This window comes from Mobula birostris, chromosome 6 (assembly GCF_030028105.1).
Source record: "Mobula birostris isolate sMobBir1 chromosome 6, sMobBir1.hap1, whole genome shotgun sequence".
Lineage (NCBI taxonomy): Eukaryota > Metazoa > Chordata > Chondrichthyes > Myliobatiformes > Myliobatidae > Mobula > Mobula birostris.
In genome coordinates this window covers 9,260,307-9,281,152 of record NC_092375.1, presented here as the reverse complement: position 1 = coordinate 9,281,152, position 20,846 = coordinate 9,260,307, and the positions used below count along the sequence as shown (strand labels likewise).

At 47.1% G+C, this 20,846-nt stretch overlaps 1 protein-coding gene across 8 annotated transcripts in view; it reads right to left on the bottom strand.

Annotated features, from left to right (window-relative positions):
• Positions 1 to 4,154: 4,154 nt before the first annotated feature.
• The window catches only part of nrip1a (nuclear receptor interacting protein 1a), a 139,506-nt gene continuing 122,814 nt past the window's right edge, over positions 4,155 to 20,846 (bottom strand). For all 8 annotated transcript variants that reach the window (XM_072259860.1, XM_072259858.1, XM_072259862.1 and 5 more), the window contains one exon: positions 4,155 to 9,910. In XM_072259860.1, coding sequence (XP_072115961.1) covers positions 6,488 to 9,502 — 3,015 coding nt within the window. In that variant the 5' untranslated portion in view covers positions 9,503 to 9,910 and the 3' untranslated portion in view covers positions 4,155 to 6,487. The remainder of the gene's footprint in view (positions 9,911 to 20,846) is intronic.

Below are 20,846 nucleotides of genomic sequence, written 5' to 3'. Positions count from 1 at the left end.
GGATTAGATCCTTGATGACATGTGCAAACAAAGTCTCCCAAATTAAACTTTGTTCTTATCCAAAGGCCAACACGTTGTTAGGGGGCAATGGGGGCAGCTGAGACGTATCTTTCTCGGCTTGACTTGTCATTTATTTATCTCCCTGGTCCCCAGTCCCACCTTCACACCCCTTCTCAGTTCATGTCTCTCAGAACTTGAGGCTCTAGGTTGGGGAGTTTCTCATGGGAGAGATCCTAAACTGACCCCAATTAGGTCCTGAGCTGGTAAGAGAAAGCTATTCTGCAGTGAATTCCATGACCTATCTGTGCCCCAAAGCATTTTGCAGACTATTAATTAATGTTTTGACATGCTGGTTATTGTAGGGACAGGCAGCAGCCACAGTGCATAGTGGTTTTCCAGAGGCAACGATGACATCAAGACTGATATTAAATGAGCCATAATTTCTGGCGCAGGCCAACAGGAAGAAAGGCTTCACAGTGGGATAGTGGTTAGCGCGATACTGTTACAGCTTGGGGCATTTTTCAGTTCTGGCGCTATCTGAAAGAAGTGACCCCGTGGGTTTCCTCTAGGTGCCCCAGTTTCCTCCCAAGGTCCAAAGATGTACCAATTAGTAGATTAATCAGAATCAGAATCAGGTTTAATATCACTGGCATATGTTGTGAAATTTGTTGTTTTGCAGCAGCAGTATATTGCAATACATAATAATAAAAACTGAATTGCAGTAAATAAGACCATAAGACCATAACAGAAAGGAGCAGAAGTCAGCCATTCGGCCCATTGAGTCTGCTCCACCATTTTATCATGAGCTAATCCATTCTCCCATTTAGTCCCACTCCCCCGCCTTCTCACCATAACCTTTGATGCCCTGGTTGTATATATTTGTTAAATTAAATAAGGAGTACAAAAAAGTAGTGGGTAATGTTAAGTAGAGGAAGAAGCTGTTATTGAATTGTTGAGTGTGTGCCTTCAGACTCCTGTATCCTTCATGATGGTAACTGTTCATTGTAAATTGTCTTATGATTAAGCTAGGCTTAAATAGGTGAGTTGTAGTGTGGTACGGCTTTGTTGCACCTGTTCTGCTGTGTATTTTAAAATAAATAAATAAATAAACGAACTCACTCCCCATGATCTTCTTCAAGGTGTAAGAATTGGGCCATTCAACTGTTGGGTTCACCCCTCGGTTTCTCAGCTGCAATGTACAGGTAGTAAATAAAGCTAATCTTTCTCTTAATCTCTCTTTCTATTGTGGGCCTATTGGCCCACAATATGCTCTTTCATTAGTACTCTTGCTAAAGTGCCAATTTAGAAATACTCGTTCTGACTTCCAATCTCGCTTCAAGATATTGGGATCCTGCTGTTTCCGTGCAGCAGCTCGAAGTAAAATAAAAAAGTGAAGCTTCGCAAGGTGTCGGGTCCCAGTGGTGTAACGAGCAGTGCAGTGAAAATCTGTGCCAACGGGCTGGCTGGATTTTTCATGAGGAGTTTGAAGAAATCTGGTATGTCACCAAAGACACACAAATTACTACAGGTGTATCGTGGAGAGGATTCTAACCGGTTGCATCACCTTCAGGGATGTAGGCTTCACCACACTGGATTGCACACTCAGCCAGCTCCATCATGGGCACCAGCCTCCTCGCCCTGGGCAACATCTTCAAAAGGCGATGCCTCAGGAGACTGGCATCTATCATTAAGGAGCCTCACCATCCAGGACGTGCCCTCTTCTCATTGCCACCATCAAGAAAGAGGTGGAAGAGCCTAAAGACACACCCACTCAATGTTTCAGGGACAGCTTCTTCCCCTCCACCACCAGGCTTCTGAATGGACAATGAACCCATGAAAACTACCTCACCATTTTGTTCTCTTTTTGCACCACTTATTTTTATAGGTAGGTGACTCTGACATCAGTTGTGGGAAAGTTATTGGAAGGTATTCTAAGGGACCGGATAGATACAGATTTGGATAGACATGGGCTAATTAAAGGTAGTCAGCATGGCATCGTGTGGGGTAGGTCATGTCCAACCAGTCTTATAGTTTTTCAAGGAAATTACCAGGAAAGTGGATGATAGCAAGGTAGTGGATGTTGTCTATATGGACTTTAGTAAGGCGTTTGACAAGGTCCCACATGAGAGGCTGGTCAAGAAGGTTCAGTTACTGGGCATTCAGGATGAGATAGTAAATTGGATTAGACAGTGGGAGAAGCCAGGGGGTGGTAGTAAAGAGTTGCCTCTCTGACTGGAGGCCTGTGACTAGTGGTGTGCCGCAGGGATGGGTGCTGGGTCCTTTGTTGTTTGTCATCCATATCAATGAACTGGATGATAATGTGGTTAGTTGGATCAGCAAATTTGTGCAGACACCAAGATTGGGGATGTAGTGAACAGTGAGGAAGGCTATCATGGCTTGCAGAGGGATCTGCATCAGCTGCAAAAATAGCAGATGGAACTTAATGCAGACATGTGTGAGGTTTTGCACTTCATTAGGACCAACCAGGGTAGGTTTTACTACACTGTAAAAGGTAGGGCACTAAGTAGTGTGGTAGAACAAAGGAATCTGGAAGTACATTATTCATTGGAAGTGGTGTCACAGGTAGATAGAGTCATAAAGAAAGCTTTCAGCATGTTGATCCTTCATAAGTCAACATATTGAGCACAGAAGATGGGATGTTATGTTTAAATTGTATAAAATGTTGATGAGGCCAAATCTGGAGTTTTGTGTGCAGTTTTGGTCACCTACCTACAGGAAAGATGTAAACAAGGTTGAAAGAGTACAGAGAAAATTTACAATGATGCTGCTAGTTCTGGAGGACCTGAGTTATAAAGAAAGATTGAATAGGTTAGGACTGCATTCTTTAGAAAGTAGAAGATTGAGAGTTTTGATAGAGGTATACAAAATTATGAGGGGTATAGATAGGACAAAAGCAAGCAGGCTTTTTCCACTTAGGTTGGGTCAGACTACAACCAGATGACATGGGTTATGGGTGAAAGATGAGGAAGTTTAAGGGGAATATTAGGGGAAACTTCTTCTATTAGGGATCTGAGAATGTGGAATTAGCTGCCAGCACAAGTGGTCCAGGCAAACTCAATTTCAACATTTAAGTTTGAATAGGTACAAGGACAGTAGGGTTATGGAGGGCCATGGTCCTGGTGCAGGTTGTTAGGAGCAGGGCATTTAAATGGTTTTCGGCATGCATTAGATGGGCTGAAGGAACCACTTCTGTGCTGTACTCTATGACTCTAGTATTGACAAAGCAGGGTATCTGCAGAAGAATGGGCAGAGAACTGGCTGATGAAATATAGTATAGGGAAGTGTATGATCATGCTCTTTTGTAGAAGGAATAAAGACAGATTATTTTCTAAACAGGGCGAAAATGCAAAGGGACTTGGGGATCTACGTGCAGGATTCCCTAAAGCACAATTTGCAGGTTGAATCGGGGTGAGGAAGGCAATTGCAAATGTTGGCATTCATTTTGAGACAACTAGTACGTAAAAGCAAATGCTGAGGCTTTATAAGGCATTGGTCAGACTATTGTGAGCAGTTTTCGGTCCCTAAGAAAAAAAGTGCTGTCATTGGAGAGGGTCATAAGATTGATCCTGGGAATGAAAGGTTAACACATGAGGAGCATTTGCTGGTGTTTAGAAGAGTGAGGGAGAACCTCATTGAAACCCAAATAGAGTGGATGTGGAGAGGTGGTTTCCTATACAGGGGGGAGTCTGGACCAGAAAGCGCAACCTCAAATAAAGAGACATCCATTCAGAGCAGCGATGAGGAAGAATTTCTTTAGCCAGGGGGTGGTGAATCTGTAGAAGTCATTGCCACGGATAGCTGTGGAGGACAAGTCATTGGACATACTTAAAGCAGAGATTGATAGGTTCTTGATTAGTCAGGTCATCAAAGGTTACAGGGAGAAGACAAGGAGAATAGGGTTGAGAGGGATGATGATTCAACCATGATGGAATGACAGAGTAGACACCATGAGCCAAAAGGCCCAGTTCTGCTCCTATGTCTCATTGGCTTACATAGAGCACAGGAACACACCATCCAGCCCATCATATGCATGCTGACACATTTTGTCCTTCTGCACTGTCTATTTGTCTACTTCAGGTTTGTATCCAGGAGAAGGTGAAGAAAAGGAGTAAAGACATCCAGCATTACACTCCTCTCATTCCAAAGTTTATTTATTTTTTGCAGAGTACAAAAAAAACTGGTACAGTTCTCACGGTTTGTATTAGATCAGGAGCAACATTTCATAAAAGATCAAATAAACCCCAAAAAGCTAATTGCTTTGAAATATCTTTAAAAAAAAACTAAACTTTTTTGTTTACAGATGCATTCTTCAAGAAGGAAAAAGTAAATCCAGATATTTACAGGAAAATCAATTTTCATTCCAAAACAAAACAAAGTAGCTCTCAGCTTTTTTTCCTGTTACCAACTGGAATGCCCGCTTAGTAACTGGAAGGAAATAGAATTGACCGAACCAATGTTCTACTGTTCCCTGCCCTGTGACCACTCAGCTAAGGACCTGAATGAGATGCCCAAGTGCAGTCAATCATTCAACCAGCAAACCACATTCAATAAAGACCTCAGTCGCCCAAGTAAAGGTTGGAGAGCTAACAACAAGCCATCCGTTGCCAGAAGGAAGTCAACAAGGGATAAATCCTTGCTCCAATTTGCTTTAACATTGCTCATCCCAGAACATGTTTCGATGATAAGCCAATCTGTGACAATTTCTATTGACATTCAGACTTGGTGGTCCATCTCTTGCTACCCCCTTTGACTTAAACATCTGCCTTCTACTGGTCTAGCAAGAGAAAAATTGAATCCCACAGGTTGACTGCCAACTTGGTCTGGATTTGGGCTCAGCACCTTTTGACACTGATTGTCTGACTGGGAACCAGGAACCCATTCAGAATCCTGTGAAAGATAAGGGAGGAATTTCCAATGGGGACTCCCAAAGTAATGGGTTAGAAGTGAACTGATTCCAAAGATCTTCATTCAACTTTCAAATTAAAATTGAGATATAAATAAATATCTGGACCAATTACTAAAACGGGCTCCAGCATAGCAAGGAGAAACAGTTTGGAAAGAAACAGGTTGCAAAGAAATGAGTTAACGTTCAAAATATACCCTGCTAGCTCCGTCTTCAGAGAGAAGCACACTGGTACACCATGTACAGACCAAGTAAGTAATTAAAATTAGATTATTAAGACATTAAATTCTCTTTTACTCTCCTTTTTTTTAAATCTTGTATTTTTTTTTAATAAACACATCACATTTTTTTTGTGCATAGGACTTCCACATGCTTTTCGTCTCATGCGGATTGCGGAGTTAGAGGGCTTCTTCAACAATAGTTTCAACAATAGATTGGACAAAATATGCATATATAACTATACAATATTTAACACTTGCAAATGCAAACACATGCAACACAAAATAGGCACCTTCCCCCATTCAACATCCGTACGGGCACTGTGTATATATACACACTCATTGAACAGTCAATGTACATAACGAGCTGCGTAACTCTCGGGAGATGCCAACTCCTCGCAGAGCAAGAGACAGAGAGATGGTAAAAATCAGCGGCGGGCGAAAGAGTAGGTAATGGTTCGCTCGCATGGACAAAACACGACGGTCGTCTTGAAAAGAAACCAGCCCCACCCCCTCAAAAAAACAGCTGGTTTTACGCACCGTTTTGCGTTTGGAGGTAAGATGCGTTGGAAGGAGCTACGAAATTTTTAAAAACTGTATTGTGGAGAATTGGGAGTTTGTACCACCGCGATCTCACCCTCTCTCCACCACATTCGCACTATTCCCCCCCCCTCTCTCACACACACATTTTAATATCTATGTCTCTGCACTGGAGCGCGAACCCTAACAGTAAGATCAGAGGCGCGGCCAAGAGAGAAGTGTGTGAGGGAGGAGGGGGCCCCCGAGCAGAAATAAACAGCATGTCTCAAAGGACAGAGAACTTAGGCGGGGCTGTCGCGGTTCTCCCCTCCCCCTTTCGAGGGCGCCTACACGAGAGGGAGCTCAGCGCAGGGATCCCAAGCTAACATGGTCTCACTCTCCCTAACCAGCACACCCACCCGCTGTAATCACCATGCAGATCTAAGAGAGCGGAAGACAAGTGGTTTCGTCCGCTGTGTGTGTGTGTGTGTGCGTGTGTGTGTGTGTTGCGTATGTGTGTGTGTATGTGCGTGTGTGTAATATATATCTGTCTATATATAAAATTATAATATAAAAATCGTAGATCCCAATATTTTGACATTCCTGACAACAGATACAAGTCCCAAACATGAGCACGCCCTCCAGTAAGATGTCTGTCGGCGCTGTTATATATATTATATACATTTCTCTCTATATATATTATATATATATTCAGCATGTGCTTTCCCGGTAGCTGACCTGCGGGATATTGCACAAGACCTGGTCCTAATAACAAGATTGTCTTCTTGCTTGTCTGATCTGTTTGCTTTCGCCGGAGGCCCTTCTCTCAATCCGGCTCGCGTTTGATTGCGGCCACTTTCTCCATGATCTGCCCGGGACTTGGCGGTGGCGGGACGTGAAGGGACCCAAAACATGCCAGGGGTTCCTCCGGCTCTTCCTTCACCCAGCACGGGCCGGCCTGACTCTCGGCATCGGAACGAGGATGATGCCTCTTCCTTTCCTTCCTGAACGCGTCTCCTTCGCTCCCTCTCGGCTGGACCTCGTCCTCGCCTCTCTGCAGCATGTAATAGAGTATTGGGTTGGCTTTGGTGAGCCAGGGTGGCTCGGGATGGGTTCTTCTCTGGGGCTGAGGGAGCCGGGCTGTCCCGGGATACCTGGGGGGCTGCGCTGGGCTCTCCTTCCCGCCCCTCCTGAGTTCGCGCTCACGGTAAAACTGGGTGGGGGCCCCACCTGGTGTCTTGGGTTCGCCCGGGTCCCGCGCCGAGCCACCGTTCTGCAAAGTCCGGTGGTGGGACAGAGCTTTGATGCCGTTCTCGGACAACAGGAGTTGCTTCAGTACATTGAATCCTTGCGTATCCTTCAGGTAACTGCGGGGCTCCGTCTCCGCGCCACCGTGCCCAGGCCCGCGTTCCTGGGGTTTGCAGCCTGCTTCCGCAGCCGACAGCCCGTTGGAGTAGAAAGCGTGGCCGTTAACGGCCACCGGGCGTTCCGGCATCTTCTGTAGGTCCCGGCGATCGGCTGGAGAACTGGGCAGTAAGTGCCTCAGCCCGGGGCAAGGGTTGGAGGGGGCGGCCGATGCTTCTAGGCCGGCCTGCCCGCTGGAGAGGTACCCCTGCGGTGGTCCCGAGCTGTGCCGCAGTAGCTGGCTAAGGACCCCTCCCCTGGCGTGGCTGGCGGACACTAAAGGAGATGGCGGCCGAGGTGACCCAACCTCTTGTTTCAGGTTCTCCAACGCCAAGGGGGTCCCGGTGGCTCGCCTCTGGCACTCGGGGCTCTCCTCCGCCCTATAGAAGGGGGTTCCACCATCATCTTCGTTGGGCTCGGTCTTCACTTTGACAATGGAGACGACATCGGCGTCACCGAGGCTATCCGGTGCTGCCGGCTGCTCGCCCCGCCGAGCCCGCGGCTGTCCGTGCTCCTTCTCAGTGCTCCTCAGCAACAGCTGGAGGACGCTGCGTCTCTCCAGATCGCCTGCCCGCCCTGCCCTTCGCTCCTGTCCCGTCCCGGGATCACTCCGCTGGAATCCGAGTGGGCGCCCTCCACCCTCCTTGGCCATCTTGGGCTCCAGGGAGGCCTTGAGCTCGGGCTCTAAATGCATAGGCTCGGGCGATCTATGGGACCCGGTCCGCGCCAGGTCGTGGAGCAACTTACTGGCGCTGAAGGAGAAGTTGGAGAGGCGGCCGTCGCCCCCCAGCACAGGTGTGGATGCGCAGGGGCTGGACTGGCGCAACTCCAGGGGGAAGAGCTGCTTGGGGAACGGGGCGGCCCGCGGTGACTCGCTAGCCACCGGCCGTTCTGAAAGAAAGCGTTGGGCTTTGGCCGCGTCGCTCGGCTGGGGCCGGGGTCTCGCCGGGGGGTCGGCTTGCGGTGGCAGGGTGTGCGACGGGCAGTCGGCGGGGGAGGCGGGCTGGCCCCGGCGGGCCCCGAGGCTACCACGGGGCTTCAGGGAGGTACTCCTCTCCGCCAAGGAGGGAGCGGGGGATGGGAAGGGCTCTACTTGGCTGGGTCGCCTGCTCCGGGCTGTGGCTGCTTCCCCGCCGCCGGGTTCAGGAGTGCGGCTGCCCTGCTGGTGGTGACCCAGCAGTAACTGCAGCAGGGTGACCTTCTGGTGGCTCTTGGGTTCGGCGCCCTCCTCGTCCACCTTGGGTTCAGGACCCTTGAGTCCCGGGGCTTTGGGATTCCAACTGAAGAGCAAGGACTCGGTCATCTGTTCCAGGGTGCCGGGCTGCAGGGACGCGGGTTCGCAGGATGACGCCCTGCCTTTGGTGGACAAGTCCATGGGAGTGCAGTTGGAGCGGACTTCGGGCTCGACGCGGCGGCCGACACCTCCCCGCTCCTCCTCCCCGCCCTCCCTGGATGGCCTACCACCAGCTGGCGGGTGGCTACCAGGACGGGGGCCCATCTCTCCCGCTGCTGCCCAGGCGTGACCGTTAGCGGCCGGAAGCTTGGGCGAGTTTAGGAGGTGTTTCAGGAGGCTACTACCGGCGGCCGGGGAAGCGGGCGAGCGGCTGACCCTGTCCCGGGGGACCGAGGCGGGACCCTTGCCAGCCGGCCTCTCCGGCGGCGGGACCCCAACGAGCTTCTTGCTGGCTATGGCCGCCAGCCTCTGACTCGCCGAGGGGGCCAGGGATCGTGCACGGGAATACTGTTGGAGCTGGCAGTCGCTGGAGAGGAGCAGAGCGAGCTGGCTGCAAGCGGCGCTGGGTTTGGGTGAGCTGGGGGCACTGGCGCCTTTGCCCACCATGCTGGCTACCGCCTTGAGCCGGGCGGAGCAAGAGAGACGCTGGGCACCGGGGAGGGGCGAACTCTCTCGCCGGGGCTCCTCATTCTTCCCACCGTCCAGCAGAGCTGCCAGCCGCCCGCAAGCCCCGGGCTCCTCATCCTCCTCCTCGGGCGAAGAAGCTCGGCTTCCCGGAGACGCCCCGCGCTGCTGGTGGTCTTGCAAGCCGGAGCCGAAGGACTGCAAGAGGGAAGCCAGCAGGGTGCTGTGGGTTTGCTGCTGGGGTTTCTCCTGACTCTTGGATTCTTGACCACCGATCTTCCTCCTCTTTGCCCCGTCCCACGCCTCCCCCTGTAGCAGCCTCGCCTTCTTCACGTTGAGCGCAGGGCCCGTTCTGGCGGCCCTGGGAGGGGAAGGGGCAGGGGGTCGGCCGGGGACGGGGGCGGTGTCGAGCGCTCCCTCGGCCCCTCTGCCCGGATGCGCCGACCCCTCGGGGCCGCTCTTGCCAGGAGAGCCGGCCGCGCTGGCCACCGCCGCTCGATGCATCAGTACGCTCTCGAGGTAAGTCAACACGACGGAATCTTGGTGCATTTCAGAGGAAAGTTCCTCGCCATGGGTCATGTTCAAAGAACACGCAAAGCCAAAAAAAAGTTGAAGATGCAGACAACCCACGCTCTCTCACACACACGCACAAAGCAACCTAAAAGTCTTGGGGCGGGGGTAAATTAAGTGTCCATTCACTTTCTGGGCAACCTCCTTGTAGGGTCCGAGTCCACTGAGGGAGCGCCTTGGAGCGAGGGAGAGGCAGGATTCTGCAGAGCCATTCCCAAACGCGAGGCAAGGTAAACCTCCGAACGTCCCTTCGCACCTCCGCCCGTCCCCCTGTGAGTTACGAGGTGGAGGGATTCGAGCCCACGCTGTTGCTACGAGGAGACTCAGCCATGTGCCAGACCCAGCTAAGCGAGGGGCTTTCCATCTGTAGTCTCCCCTGGAACATACGAGGTCTTCTCCTGGCGAGTGAAATTCCACCTGTAAGATAAGCAGGCACGGTCAGTTGCGGGTGCTTGTGGCACTCAAGATATGGAGACACAAGAGACGCTGGAATCTACAGCAACACACACACACACACAGAATGCTGGAGGGTCTTAGCAGGTCAGACAGCAATGAGCAACTGCACCGACTCAGTGGGTCAACAGACTTTGCGACTGAAATGGGCAGTCCACGCGCCTTGGTCTGAAACGCTGACTGTCCATTTCCCTCCTTAGATGCCGCCTGACCCGATGTAGTTGGTTCGTTTAAAGATTCAGCGCAGAATAGGTCCTTCTCGCGCAACAAGCCGCATCGTTAATCTTATGTTGACTGTTCGTTTCCACGGATGCCGCCCAACTTGCTGAGTTCCTCCAGCGTGTTGTGCGTGTTGCTTTGACCCCAACATCTGCAGAGTATTTTGTGTTTAGTAAACAGTCGACATTTCCAGCGGAAACCACTCATTAGTCCTGACGTTTCAGATCTCAACCGGAAACATCGACTGTTTACTCTTTTCCATAGACGCTGCCTGACCTGCTGAGTTCCTCCAGCATTTTATGGGTGGTGCTTCGGATTTCCAGCATCTACAGATTTTCTCGTGTTTTCCACCCTAACCTAATCGCAGGGCAATTTATAATGACCAATTACCTACTAACCGGTGCGCCTTTGGACTGTGGGAGGAAACCAGAGCACCCTGAGGAAACCCACGCTGTTTACAGGAAGGAACATACCAACTCCTGTACTTAGGGCACCAGAATTGAAATGCGAACACTGAGGCCCCGGGCAGTAATAGTGTCATGCTAAATGCTACACTGCCACGGCACAAAATTGTCATATTGTTATTGTCACACGTACTGAGGTACAGTAGGAAACTTCGTTTTGCCTGCCGTCACACAGATCATATTGTAACTGTGAATAAGAAAGAGTTTTCGAGGGATATGAACCAGAAACAAGTAAATGGGTCTAGCTGAGATGGGTATCTTGGTCGGCACAGAAGTGTTGGGCCGAAGGGCCTGTTTCTGTGCTGTGTGACTCTATTAGTCTTTGACACAATTTATTTATTTTATAATTAATAGTAATGCTTGGGTCTTGGCCTGTACAACAAATCAATGATCGCAAACCTGATCTATGACTCCGGAGGATTTAGTTGAACCATAAGATGCTGAGCAGTTAAGGTGGAGAGTATACTTCCACATGGGAGACAATATAGAATGAGATGGGGGGGGGTCACTGTCTAAACAGAGGGATTCACTATTTAAGACAGGGAAAAAAATATACTTCTTTGTCATAGAGTGGTGAGTTCTTAGAGGACAAGAGGTGTAGATCGCGTGACAGCCAGAGACTTTATCTCAGGGTGGAAATGACATGTAAAAGGGGACATAATTTTAAGGTGATTGGGGGAAAAAAGCATAGAAGGGATATCAGAGGTAGTTTATTTACATAGAGAGTGGTGGGTGTATGGAACGCCCTGTTAGGGGTGGTTCTAGAGGCAGATACATTAGGGACATTTAAGAAACTCTTAGATAGTCACATGGATTATAGAAGATTGGAGCTAAGTCAGAAGGAATAAAGACTTAAATTGATCTTACAATCAGGTTAAAAGTTTGATATGGCATTGTGGGCTGAAGGGCCTGTACTGTACTATGTTCTCTTCCTCAAAGAGTAGTGAGGCAGAATCTTTGAATATTTTGGGCACCATGGTAGCGTAGCCGTTAGTGTGACACTCTTACAAGGTGGGGTGTTTCGGAGTCCACTTCCGGCACCGTTCGGTAAAGAATCTGTACATCCTGCCCGTGGAATGTGTGGGTTTCCCCTGGTGCTCCAGTTCACTTCCGGCACCGTTCGGTAAAGAATCTGTACATCCTGCCCGTGGAATGTGTGGGTTTCCCCTGGTGCTCCAGTTCACTTCCGGCACCGTTCGGTAAAGAATCTGTACATCCTGCCCGTGGAATGTGTGGGTTTCCCCTGGTGCTCCAGTTCACTTCCGGCACCGTTCGGTAAAGAATCTGTACATCCTGCCCGTGGAATGTGTGGGTTTCCCCTGGTGCTCCAGTTTCCTCCCACAAAGATGCAGCGGGTAGGTTATTTGGTCATTGTAAATTAGGTTTGGGTTAATCAGGTTTGCTGGGGCAGGGAGAGCCGACTCCATGCAGCATCACTAAATAAATAAATACTTCTGAGTGGTGTAGATTAGGGGGAAGGATTCAGAGCTGAAGTTACGGTTGTGATGCAGTGGGTTTGAGGGATTTTCCTGTCACGGTTACTGAGTCATTGGTACAGAAACAGGCCCTTCAACACAGCTGATACGTGAGCCAGCCTTGAGGGGCCGATATCCCCTAAAGCTTTCCTATCTATGTCCCCGTCCAAATACCTTTTACATGTTATTGTACCTGCCTGTCACTTTCTCTAGTAGGTTGTTACAGAAAGACACACCAAACAATGTTTAAAAACCTCAAAGTCAAAATAAATTTGTCATCGAAAGTGCACAAGTGTCAACATATACTACTTGAGAGTTATTTTCTGACAGACATTTACAGGAAAGTAATGATATAGAATAGAATTTATGAAAACTATACATTAATAAACACAAAGAAATCTACAGATGCTGGAATTTCAAGCAACGCACATCAAAGTTGCTGGCGAACGCAGCAGGCCAGGCAGCATCTCTAGGAAGAGGTACAGTCGACATTTCGGGCCGAGACCCTTCGTCAGGACTAACTGAAGGAAGAGCTAGTAAGAGATTTGAAAGTGGGAGGGGGAGGGGGAGATCCGAGACGATAGGAGAAGACAGGAGCAGGGAGGGATGGAGCCAAGAGCTGGACAGTTGAAGGGATATGAGAGGATCATGGGACAGGAGGCCTAGGGAGAAAGGAAGGGGGAGGGGGTGGAAGCCCAGAGGATGGGCAAGGAGTATAGTGAGAGGGACAGAGGGAGAAAAAGGAGAGAGAGAAAAAGAATATATATATATATAAAAATAACGGATGGGGTACGAGGGGGAGGGGGGCATTGCCTTTCAGGTCCTCTTAAAACTTTCTCTTCTCACCTTAAACCTATTTCTTCTAGTATTAAACTCCCCTGCACTAGGAAAAAGACTGTGACCACAATTGTGTCCCTGATGCTTTCGAATATATGGTTGCCCCTCTGTTCTACACTCCAGCAGAAACTGTTCCACTCAAAACAGCCTCCTCTGATAGCTCAAACCCTCCAGTCTCAATAACATTTCTGCAAATCACTTCTATACATATTATTGGCATCCCTCCGATGGCAAAGCACCAGAACTAAGTAAACGTGAGATCTCACTGGCTTCATGTACAGCTGCATCATGACATCCCAACATATAGGGCCTTCAACCCATGATGTTGTGCTAACCTTTTAACCTACACCAAGATCAATCTAACCCTCCCCTCCCACATAGCACTCCATTTCTCTTTCATCCATGAGCTTATCTAAGAGTTTCTTAAATGCTCCTAATACATCTGCCTCTACCACCACCCCTGGCAGGGTGTTCCATGCATCCACCATTCTGTAAAAAAACTTACCCCTGACCATCCCCTCTATACTTTCCTCCAATCACCTTAAAATTATGCCCCCTCATATTTACCATTTCTGCCCTGGGAAGAAGTCTCTGGCTGTCCACTCTACCTACGCCTCTTATCATCTTGTACACCTGTATCTAGACACCTCTCGTCCTCCTTCGCTCCAAAGAGAAAAGCACCAGCTCGCTCAACCTATCCTCGTAAGACATGCTTTCTAGTACAGGCAGCATCCTGGTAAATCTCCTTTGCACCCTCTCTATAAGATTTAGAGGCGACCAGAGCTGAATCAGAGGTATATGTCATGAAATATGCTGTTTTGTGGCAGCAATATATAATAATAAAAATATAAATTACAATAAGTATATATATATCTTTAAATTAGTAGTGCAAAAAGAGAGGAAAATATTGAAGTAGTGTAATCTGATGCCGGAGGGAGAGAAGCTGGTTCTCAATCATTGAGTGTGTGTCTTCAGGCTCCTATACCTCCTCCCTGGCGGTAGCAATGAGTGATGGGGGCCATTACTGATGGACACCAGCTTTTTGAGGCATTGCCTTTTGGAGGTGTCCTGGATGCTGGGTTCTACTCTCCAACTGCGCCCTTTTAGTTGGAACAGTTATTCCCCCTCAACCATCAGGCTCTTGAACCAGAAGGGATCACCCCAGCACTGAACTAATTCCATACCCTATGGACTCACTTTTAAGGACTCTACAACATACGTTCTCAATATTTATTGTTTATTTATCTTCATTTTTTTGGGGTTTTTTTTGTATTTGCATAGTCTGTCATCTTCTGCACACTGGTTGTTTGGCTGCCTTGTGTGCGATTTTTCATTGATTTTGTTGTGTTTCCTTCCATTTGGTGAATGCCCTCAAGAAAATGAATCTCAAGTACATGATGACATATATGTACTTTGATACTAAATTTACTTTGAACTTTTGAACTTTGACCAAGTTTGGCAAATGGCTTCTTCACCAGTCCCAACAACATTCATGTGATGCATCTAACCCAGATATTTGTGAGTGCATGTTTGTCATCACAGTGTGCTGCAGGATCAGCAATTCAGAACCCTGAACTAATAAGTGATACTTAAGTTTGCAACCCACTGTGACAGCTGGGGAATGTAAATTTGATGAACTTAACATATCTGCAATGGAAAAGAGCACACCAGTACTTTTGACCATGAAACTACCCGATCATTCACTAATGTCCTACAGGGAAAGGAAATCTGCTGACCTTACTCAGTCTGTTCTTTGCATGGTTCTGGATTCTCAGAAACAGTATCTGTTCTCTGGAACAGTCTATCTAATCACCCAGCTCAAGGGCAGTCAGGGATGGGCAATGAATCCAGCGACACATGCATCCTGTAAACTCACTGTGAAAAGTTTCAAAGTCAGTGTTACTGATACAGCAATGCAGAATCATTCCAATATTTCTCATGGATATATTCCCTCTTGTGATATATATATATCTCTCACAAACACACCCACACCTGTGACACATTTCACACTGAAATGACGTCAATACCCATCATTGACTGATGACGGAGAGTCATTGATCTGAGTAGTTAACCCTTAGATTTAGATTTATTTATTTATCAATCACATGCATATCAAAACATGTGAACTGCACCATCTGTATTCACAATCAACACAACCTGAAGACGTTGATTCATCCCGCCGCTGTAACCACACTTTCCGGCACCAAAATAACATGCCTACAATGTTCAGCAGAACACCGCACAGCCAACATTGAACAAGCAGCGGCAGCAGCAAAACAAACCCCTTTCCGAAACACCCTCCACTCACACACAGAGATGGGCCTCCAACCTCAGGTCAAGCTGACTCCAGGCCACCAATCTCCAGACCATGGCCTCAGACTTGCAGGCAACGGGCTTCCGGCCTCAGGGCTTCAACCTCCAGACTCGCTTATCACGGACCTCCAACCTGCTGACTGACCTGAGACCTCCAATCCCAGGACTTGCTGACCTCTGACCCCATGGCTCACTGAACCCTGTTTCTGTTTCCACGAATGCTTCTGAATGTTCCTGGCACTTTCTCTTTTGATTTCAGATTTCTGGCATCTGCAGTTTTGATTTCCATCCATTGACATAACTCCCCACCATGGAAACAATTGCCCAGGAATACATCTGACTTTCTGACCCATCTCCACAGTCGACAGCAGTAGTAGTGAGATCATTCAAATCAAGTTTGATGCTGCCTGAAGTGGTTGTCTCTTGGTGAGTCTCCAGAGGGCTGTAGGGGCCGATCCAGGATCCACTCATTCTGGTGATTAGCGGGTTCCATACCTCACAATCCTGCCCCCTTCACTGCTTGCTGATCGCCACAGGATTTATTCCAGGATGTGATAATGGAAACTGCCTGTGTGTGACCTTTTTTAACGGGGGGGGGAGGGTCATCTGCGGGCAGTCACCACACAGTTCTTGACAGACTGGGGTCAGGGTCCAACGTCATGGATTGCAGAGTGAATGTAACACATCTGGCACATTCACAGCACAGTGTCACCCTTGCCTCAATGTGTAACAGCCCTTAGAAATTAAAGGTGGGAATGGAGCGGCCATTGCAGGACATTGGAAAAAGCTGCAGAGAGTTGTAAACACAGCCAGCATCCATCATTAAATACCCCCATCTCCCAGGACACGTCCCCTCCTCATTGCTACCGTCAACAAAGACGTACTGGAGCCTGAAGACACACACTCAACGTTTCAGGAACAGATTCTACCCCTCTGTCGTCAGGATATTGAACCCATGAACACTACCTCACTACTTTTTTCAATTTTCTGCTCTCTTTGTGCATTACTTATTCAATATAATTTTTATATATATTTCTTACTATAACTGAGTTTTGTTTGGTATTATATATTGTGATGTACTGCTGCTACGAAACAAAACATTTCACAACATATGCCAGTGACCCTGATCCTAAAGATTACGGGCAAATCTTCCAGTATGGTGCAGTCAGAATATCTTAAGGCAGTGAACTGTAACCTGCCTCAGATAAAAGGTGAAATGGTATTATTTCATTGAAGCACATTGGAGTGTGCCTCTCTTGAACTTACACTAAGCCGCAGATGCTGTCTTGAGGAATAGACCCTTATCTCATTGCTACCATCAGAGAGGAGATACAGGAGCTTGAAGACACTCAATGTTTTAGGAAAAGCTTCCCCTCACCATCAAATCTCTGACAGACAACGAACCCCTGTACACTACCTCACTATTTTGTTTTGCTCTCTTTCTGCACGACTTACTAATTAATTTTACATACAGTCCCTTGAAAACTAGTCAGCCTTCGACCCTATGTTCACGTAAATGAGTATTAGATCCAGGGATTTTGATCGATTTAACTGAGAATTGTTTTCTGTGAATTTCATGCTCCCTTTTTCACAATAGACCCCCAAAAATGGAAAATTCTAAGCATGAAAAGCTAAAAATTCAAAAACTGAAATATCAGCAGTTCAAAAGTATTCATCTCCCTTTACTCAATACTTAGTTCAACCATCTCTCACTGCTATTACAGCCAGTAGTCTTTTTGGATAAATCTCTGTTAGCTTTGCACAACATGATGGGGCAAGCTTTGCCCATTCTGCTTTGCAAAATTGGTCAAGCTGTGTCAGGTTAGTTGGGGAGCAGCGGTGGACAGCAATCTTGAGGTCTTACCAGAGTTGTTTGATCTGGTTAAGGTCGGGACTCTGAATGGGTTATTCAGGGACATCAATTTTCTTAATTTGAAATGACACCATGGTTGCTCTGGCACTGTGCTTTGGGTCGTTGTCCCGCTGATAGACAAACTTCCTCCCCAGTTTAAGCTTTCTGGCAGAGGCTAGCAGGTTTTTATCCTGGATCTCTCTGAGTTTAGCAGCATCCATGTTCCCATCAATCTTGACTAGATTTCCAGTACCTGCTGTTGAAAAGCATCCCTATAGCATGATGCTACCTCCACCATACTTTACAGCAGGGAGTTGTAGGGACTAGTATTAGATTTACACCACATGTACCACTAAATAAAAAAGCATATGCTTCCTTGTAAAGACTTTGCAAAGCATCACTTAGAAGATACTCTAAAGATGTGGAAGGAAGACTTGTGATTGGATGAGACTGAAGTGAAACTTTTTGGCCTCAACACTAAGCGGTACATATGGCATAAATCTAATGCTGTGCATGCTGTGGGTATGCTTCTCAGCAGCAAGTATTGGAAATCTGGTCAGGGCTAATGGGGAGATGAATGCTGCTAAATACAGAGAGATTCTGGATTAAAAACCTGCTAGCCTCTGCCAGAAAGCATAAACTAGGGAGGAAGTTCATCTTTCAGCCGGACAATGACCCAAAGCACACTGCCAGAGCAATCATGGAGTGCTTCAAATGAAGAAAATTGATGTCCTTAAGTGGCTCAGTCAGAGTCCTGACCTTCATCCGATCAAACATGTCTGGCAAGACCTCAAGATTGCCGTCCACCACCGCTCTCCAACTAACCTGGTACAGCTTGAGCAATTTTGCAAGGAGGAATGGGCAAATCCTTCCCATTATGTTATGCAAAGCTAATAGGGACTTATCCAAAAAGACTACTGTCTATAATAGCTACAAGAGGTAGTTCAACTAAGGACATTTCAACTAAGCTGATATTTCAGTTTTTAAAATTTTTCATTTTTTATGCTTTACAATTTTCCCTAGTTTTCTTTGGGCTCTATTATGAAAAAAGGAGCTTGTGATTTACAAATAAAAATCTCAGTTAAATTGTTCAAAATTCCTGGTTGTAAAACTCATTTATGTGAACAAAGAGCTGGGGCTGAATACTTTTTCAAGGCACTGTACATAAAGTACTGTGCAAAAGGGTGTCTAAGACATTTGCCAACACAGAGTGGAGAGTAAGTGGGAGCAAAGGATGTTGGAAATGGTGAGGGTGTGGTAAGGTGGCAGAGAAAGAGTGCCAGGGGCGGGGGTTGGCGCAGGTGCAGACACACCCAACCCTGAGACACCAGGCAAGGTAATTTGTTACCAAACAATTGGTTTATTAATCACTACAGAATGTCTCTCTGGTGTTTCCCGCTCCCTCCCCTCTCCCTTCCCCTTTTCCCAACCATGATTCCCCTTGTCCTGTCCCCTTCCTGTTCTCAGTCCACAATGAAGACCCATATCAGAATCAGGTTGATCATCACTCACATATGTCATATTTTATTGAGATACAGTGTAGAATAAGCCCCACACCACCCAGCAATCCCACAATTTAATGCTATCCTAATCACAGGACAATTTACAATGACCAATTAACCTACCAACTGGTACGTCTTTGGATTGTGGAAGGAAACTGGAGCACCCAGAGGAAACCCATGTGGTCACAGGGAGAACGTACAAACTCCCCTCAGGCAATGGTGGGAATTGAACATGGGTCACCCGTACTGTAAAGCATTGAGCTAACCCCTACACTGCCATGCCACATCATGAAATTTGTGTTTTTTAATGGACGGACAACAGTACAATGCAATGCATAAAATTACTACATTATTGTGCAGAAGTCTTAGGCACCTTAAGACATACATGTGCCGAAGACCTTTACACAGCACTGTTTATATATTGTATTTCACTATACTGTTGCCACAAAACACGAAGTTTCATGCCATCTGGATGTATACATTAAAACTGATTCTGATTCCGTATCTGAGCTGCTTTGGTCACATTGCACCCTCTAGAAGCTTTCTTACAGCATGTGTACAAACTGGGTACCATCCTGCCTATAGATCAGTGACTGTGAAACACTATACAAATATCCTGAGGTTGTGAAACTCCTTGTGTAAATAATGGACTTGGCAAAGGACTGAGCAGTGAGGTAGAAGGAAATGTTCCTTTTCCACGCAGGTGAATGCTTTTACAATTGCAAACCGGGCTGCATTGTCTGAATGAACAGTGGATGCAGATGTACAGAAAGGTACAAAAACCAAATTAATACTGAACCTCTCATCACAGCGCTAAGCAGTATTGCATCCGTATGGTACTGTCTCAGTACATTTATATTTGTGTGCTGTAGCACTTTTTTTATTTGCAGTTATTTTGTAAATAACACTATTCTTTACATTTCTGTTCAGATGCTAAATGCATCTCATTGGCTTTGTATCTGTCCTCGGCACAATGATAATAAAGTTGAATCTAATCTAATCTAATCTAATATTGCACATCTCCTGTTTACATCACCAGTGCTGTGGGTTGAAGGTTTCAAATTCCTAGAAGTGAACATCACCAATTCCACGTCCACAACGTGGTCAAGAAAGCTCACCAGAGCCTCTACTTCATCAGGAGGTTAAAGTTATTTGAAATGTCTCCATTGACTTCCACTGATTTTTATTGATGCACTATAGAAAGTGTCACAGCTTGTGACAACTGGTAAGGGTTTTTTCTTTGGAGAGAAGCAGGATGACAAGTGATTTGATAAAGGTGTGCAAGATGCTAAAAGGTATAGATAGAGTGGACAGCCTGAGACCTTCTCCCAGGGATGGGGACGTGGACGGGCGGGGGGGGGGGGGGTGAAATGCCTAATACAAGAGGGCGTAATTGTAAAGTGTATGGAGGAAAATATAGAGGAGATGTCAGAGGTAAGTTTTTGTTACACAGAGGGAGGTGAGTGCATTGAATGCCCTGCCAGGGGTGGATATATATAGGTGACTTTCATATTTAAGAGACTGTTCGATGGGATGGATGGGCACATGGATGAAAGAAAAACAGAGGGCTAATGTGGGAGGGATTAGATTCAATAGGTTAAAAGCTCACCAAAACATCATGGTTCAAATCGTTCCATGGTTCCATTCAATATCAGAGAATATTAGATTACATTATACAGCCTGAAATTCCTGCTCTTTGCAGACATCCAGGAAAACAGAAGAGTACCCCAAAAGATGAGTAACAGTAAAAAAAAGGTTAGAACCCCAAAGCCCCCTTCTACCCCCTCCCATGCACAAGTAACAGCAAAACATCAATCCTCCCCCTACCCACCTACTTCAGCAAAAAGCATCAGCACCCACCACCCACCAAGCCAGAAATAGGAAAACCCCCAAGAAAGACCATGATCTGCAGTAAACAAAAGCTAATTGTTTATCCTGACAAATTTGACATGTCACAGGCACTCTCTCTCTCTCTCTCTCTCCCCCTAATAAACGGGCAGAGAGGTGTCACACAAAAAATAACATGTGCTGAAGGGCCTGTAATGTTCTATGTTCTAACTACTTTGTGATCAGAGGAAACGACAGAACGTTGTGGACACAGCTCAGCACATCATTGAAACCAGCCTCCCCTCCAATGACTCTGACTACAATTCCCACCGCCTTAGTAAAGCAGCCAACATAATCAAAGTCCCCACTCACCCCAGACATTCTCTCTTCTTTCCCCTCCCATCAGTCAAA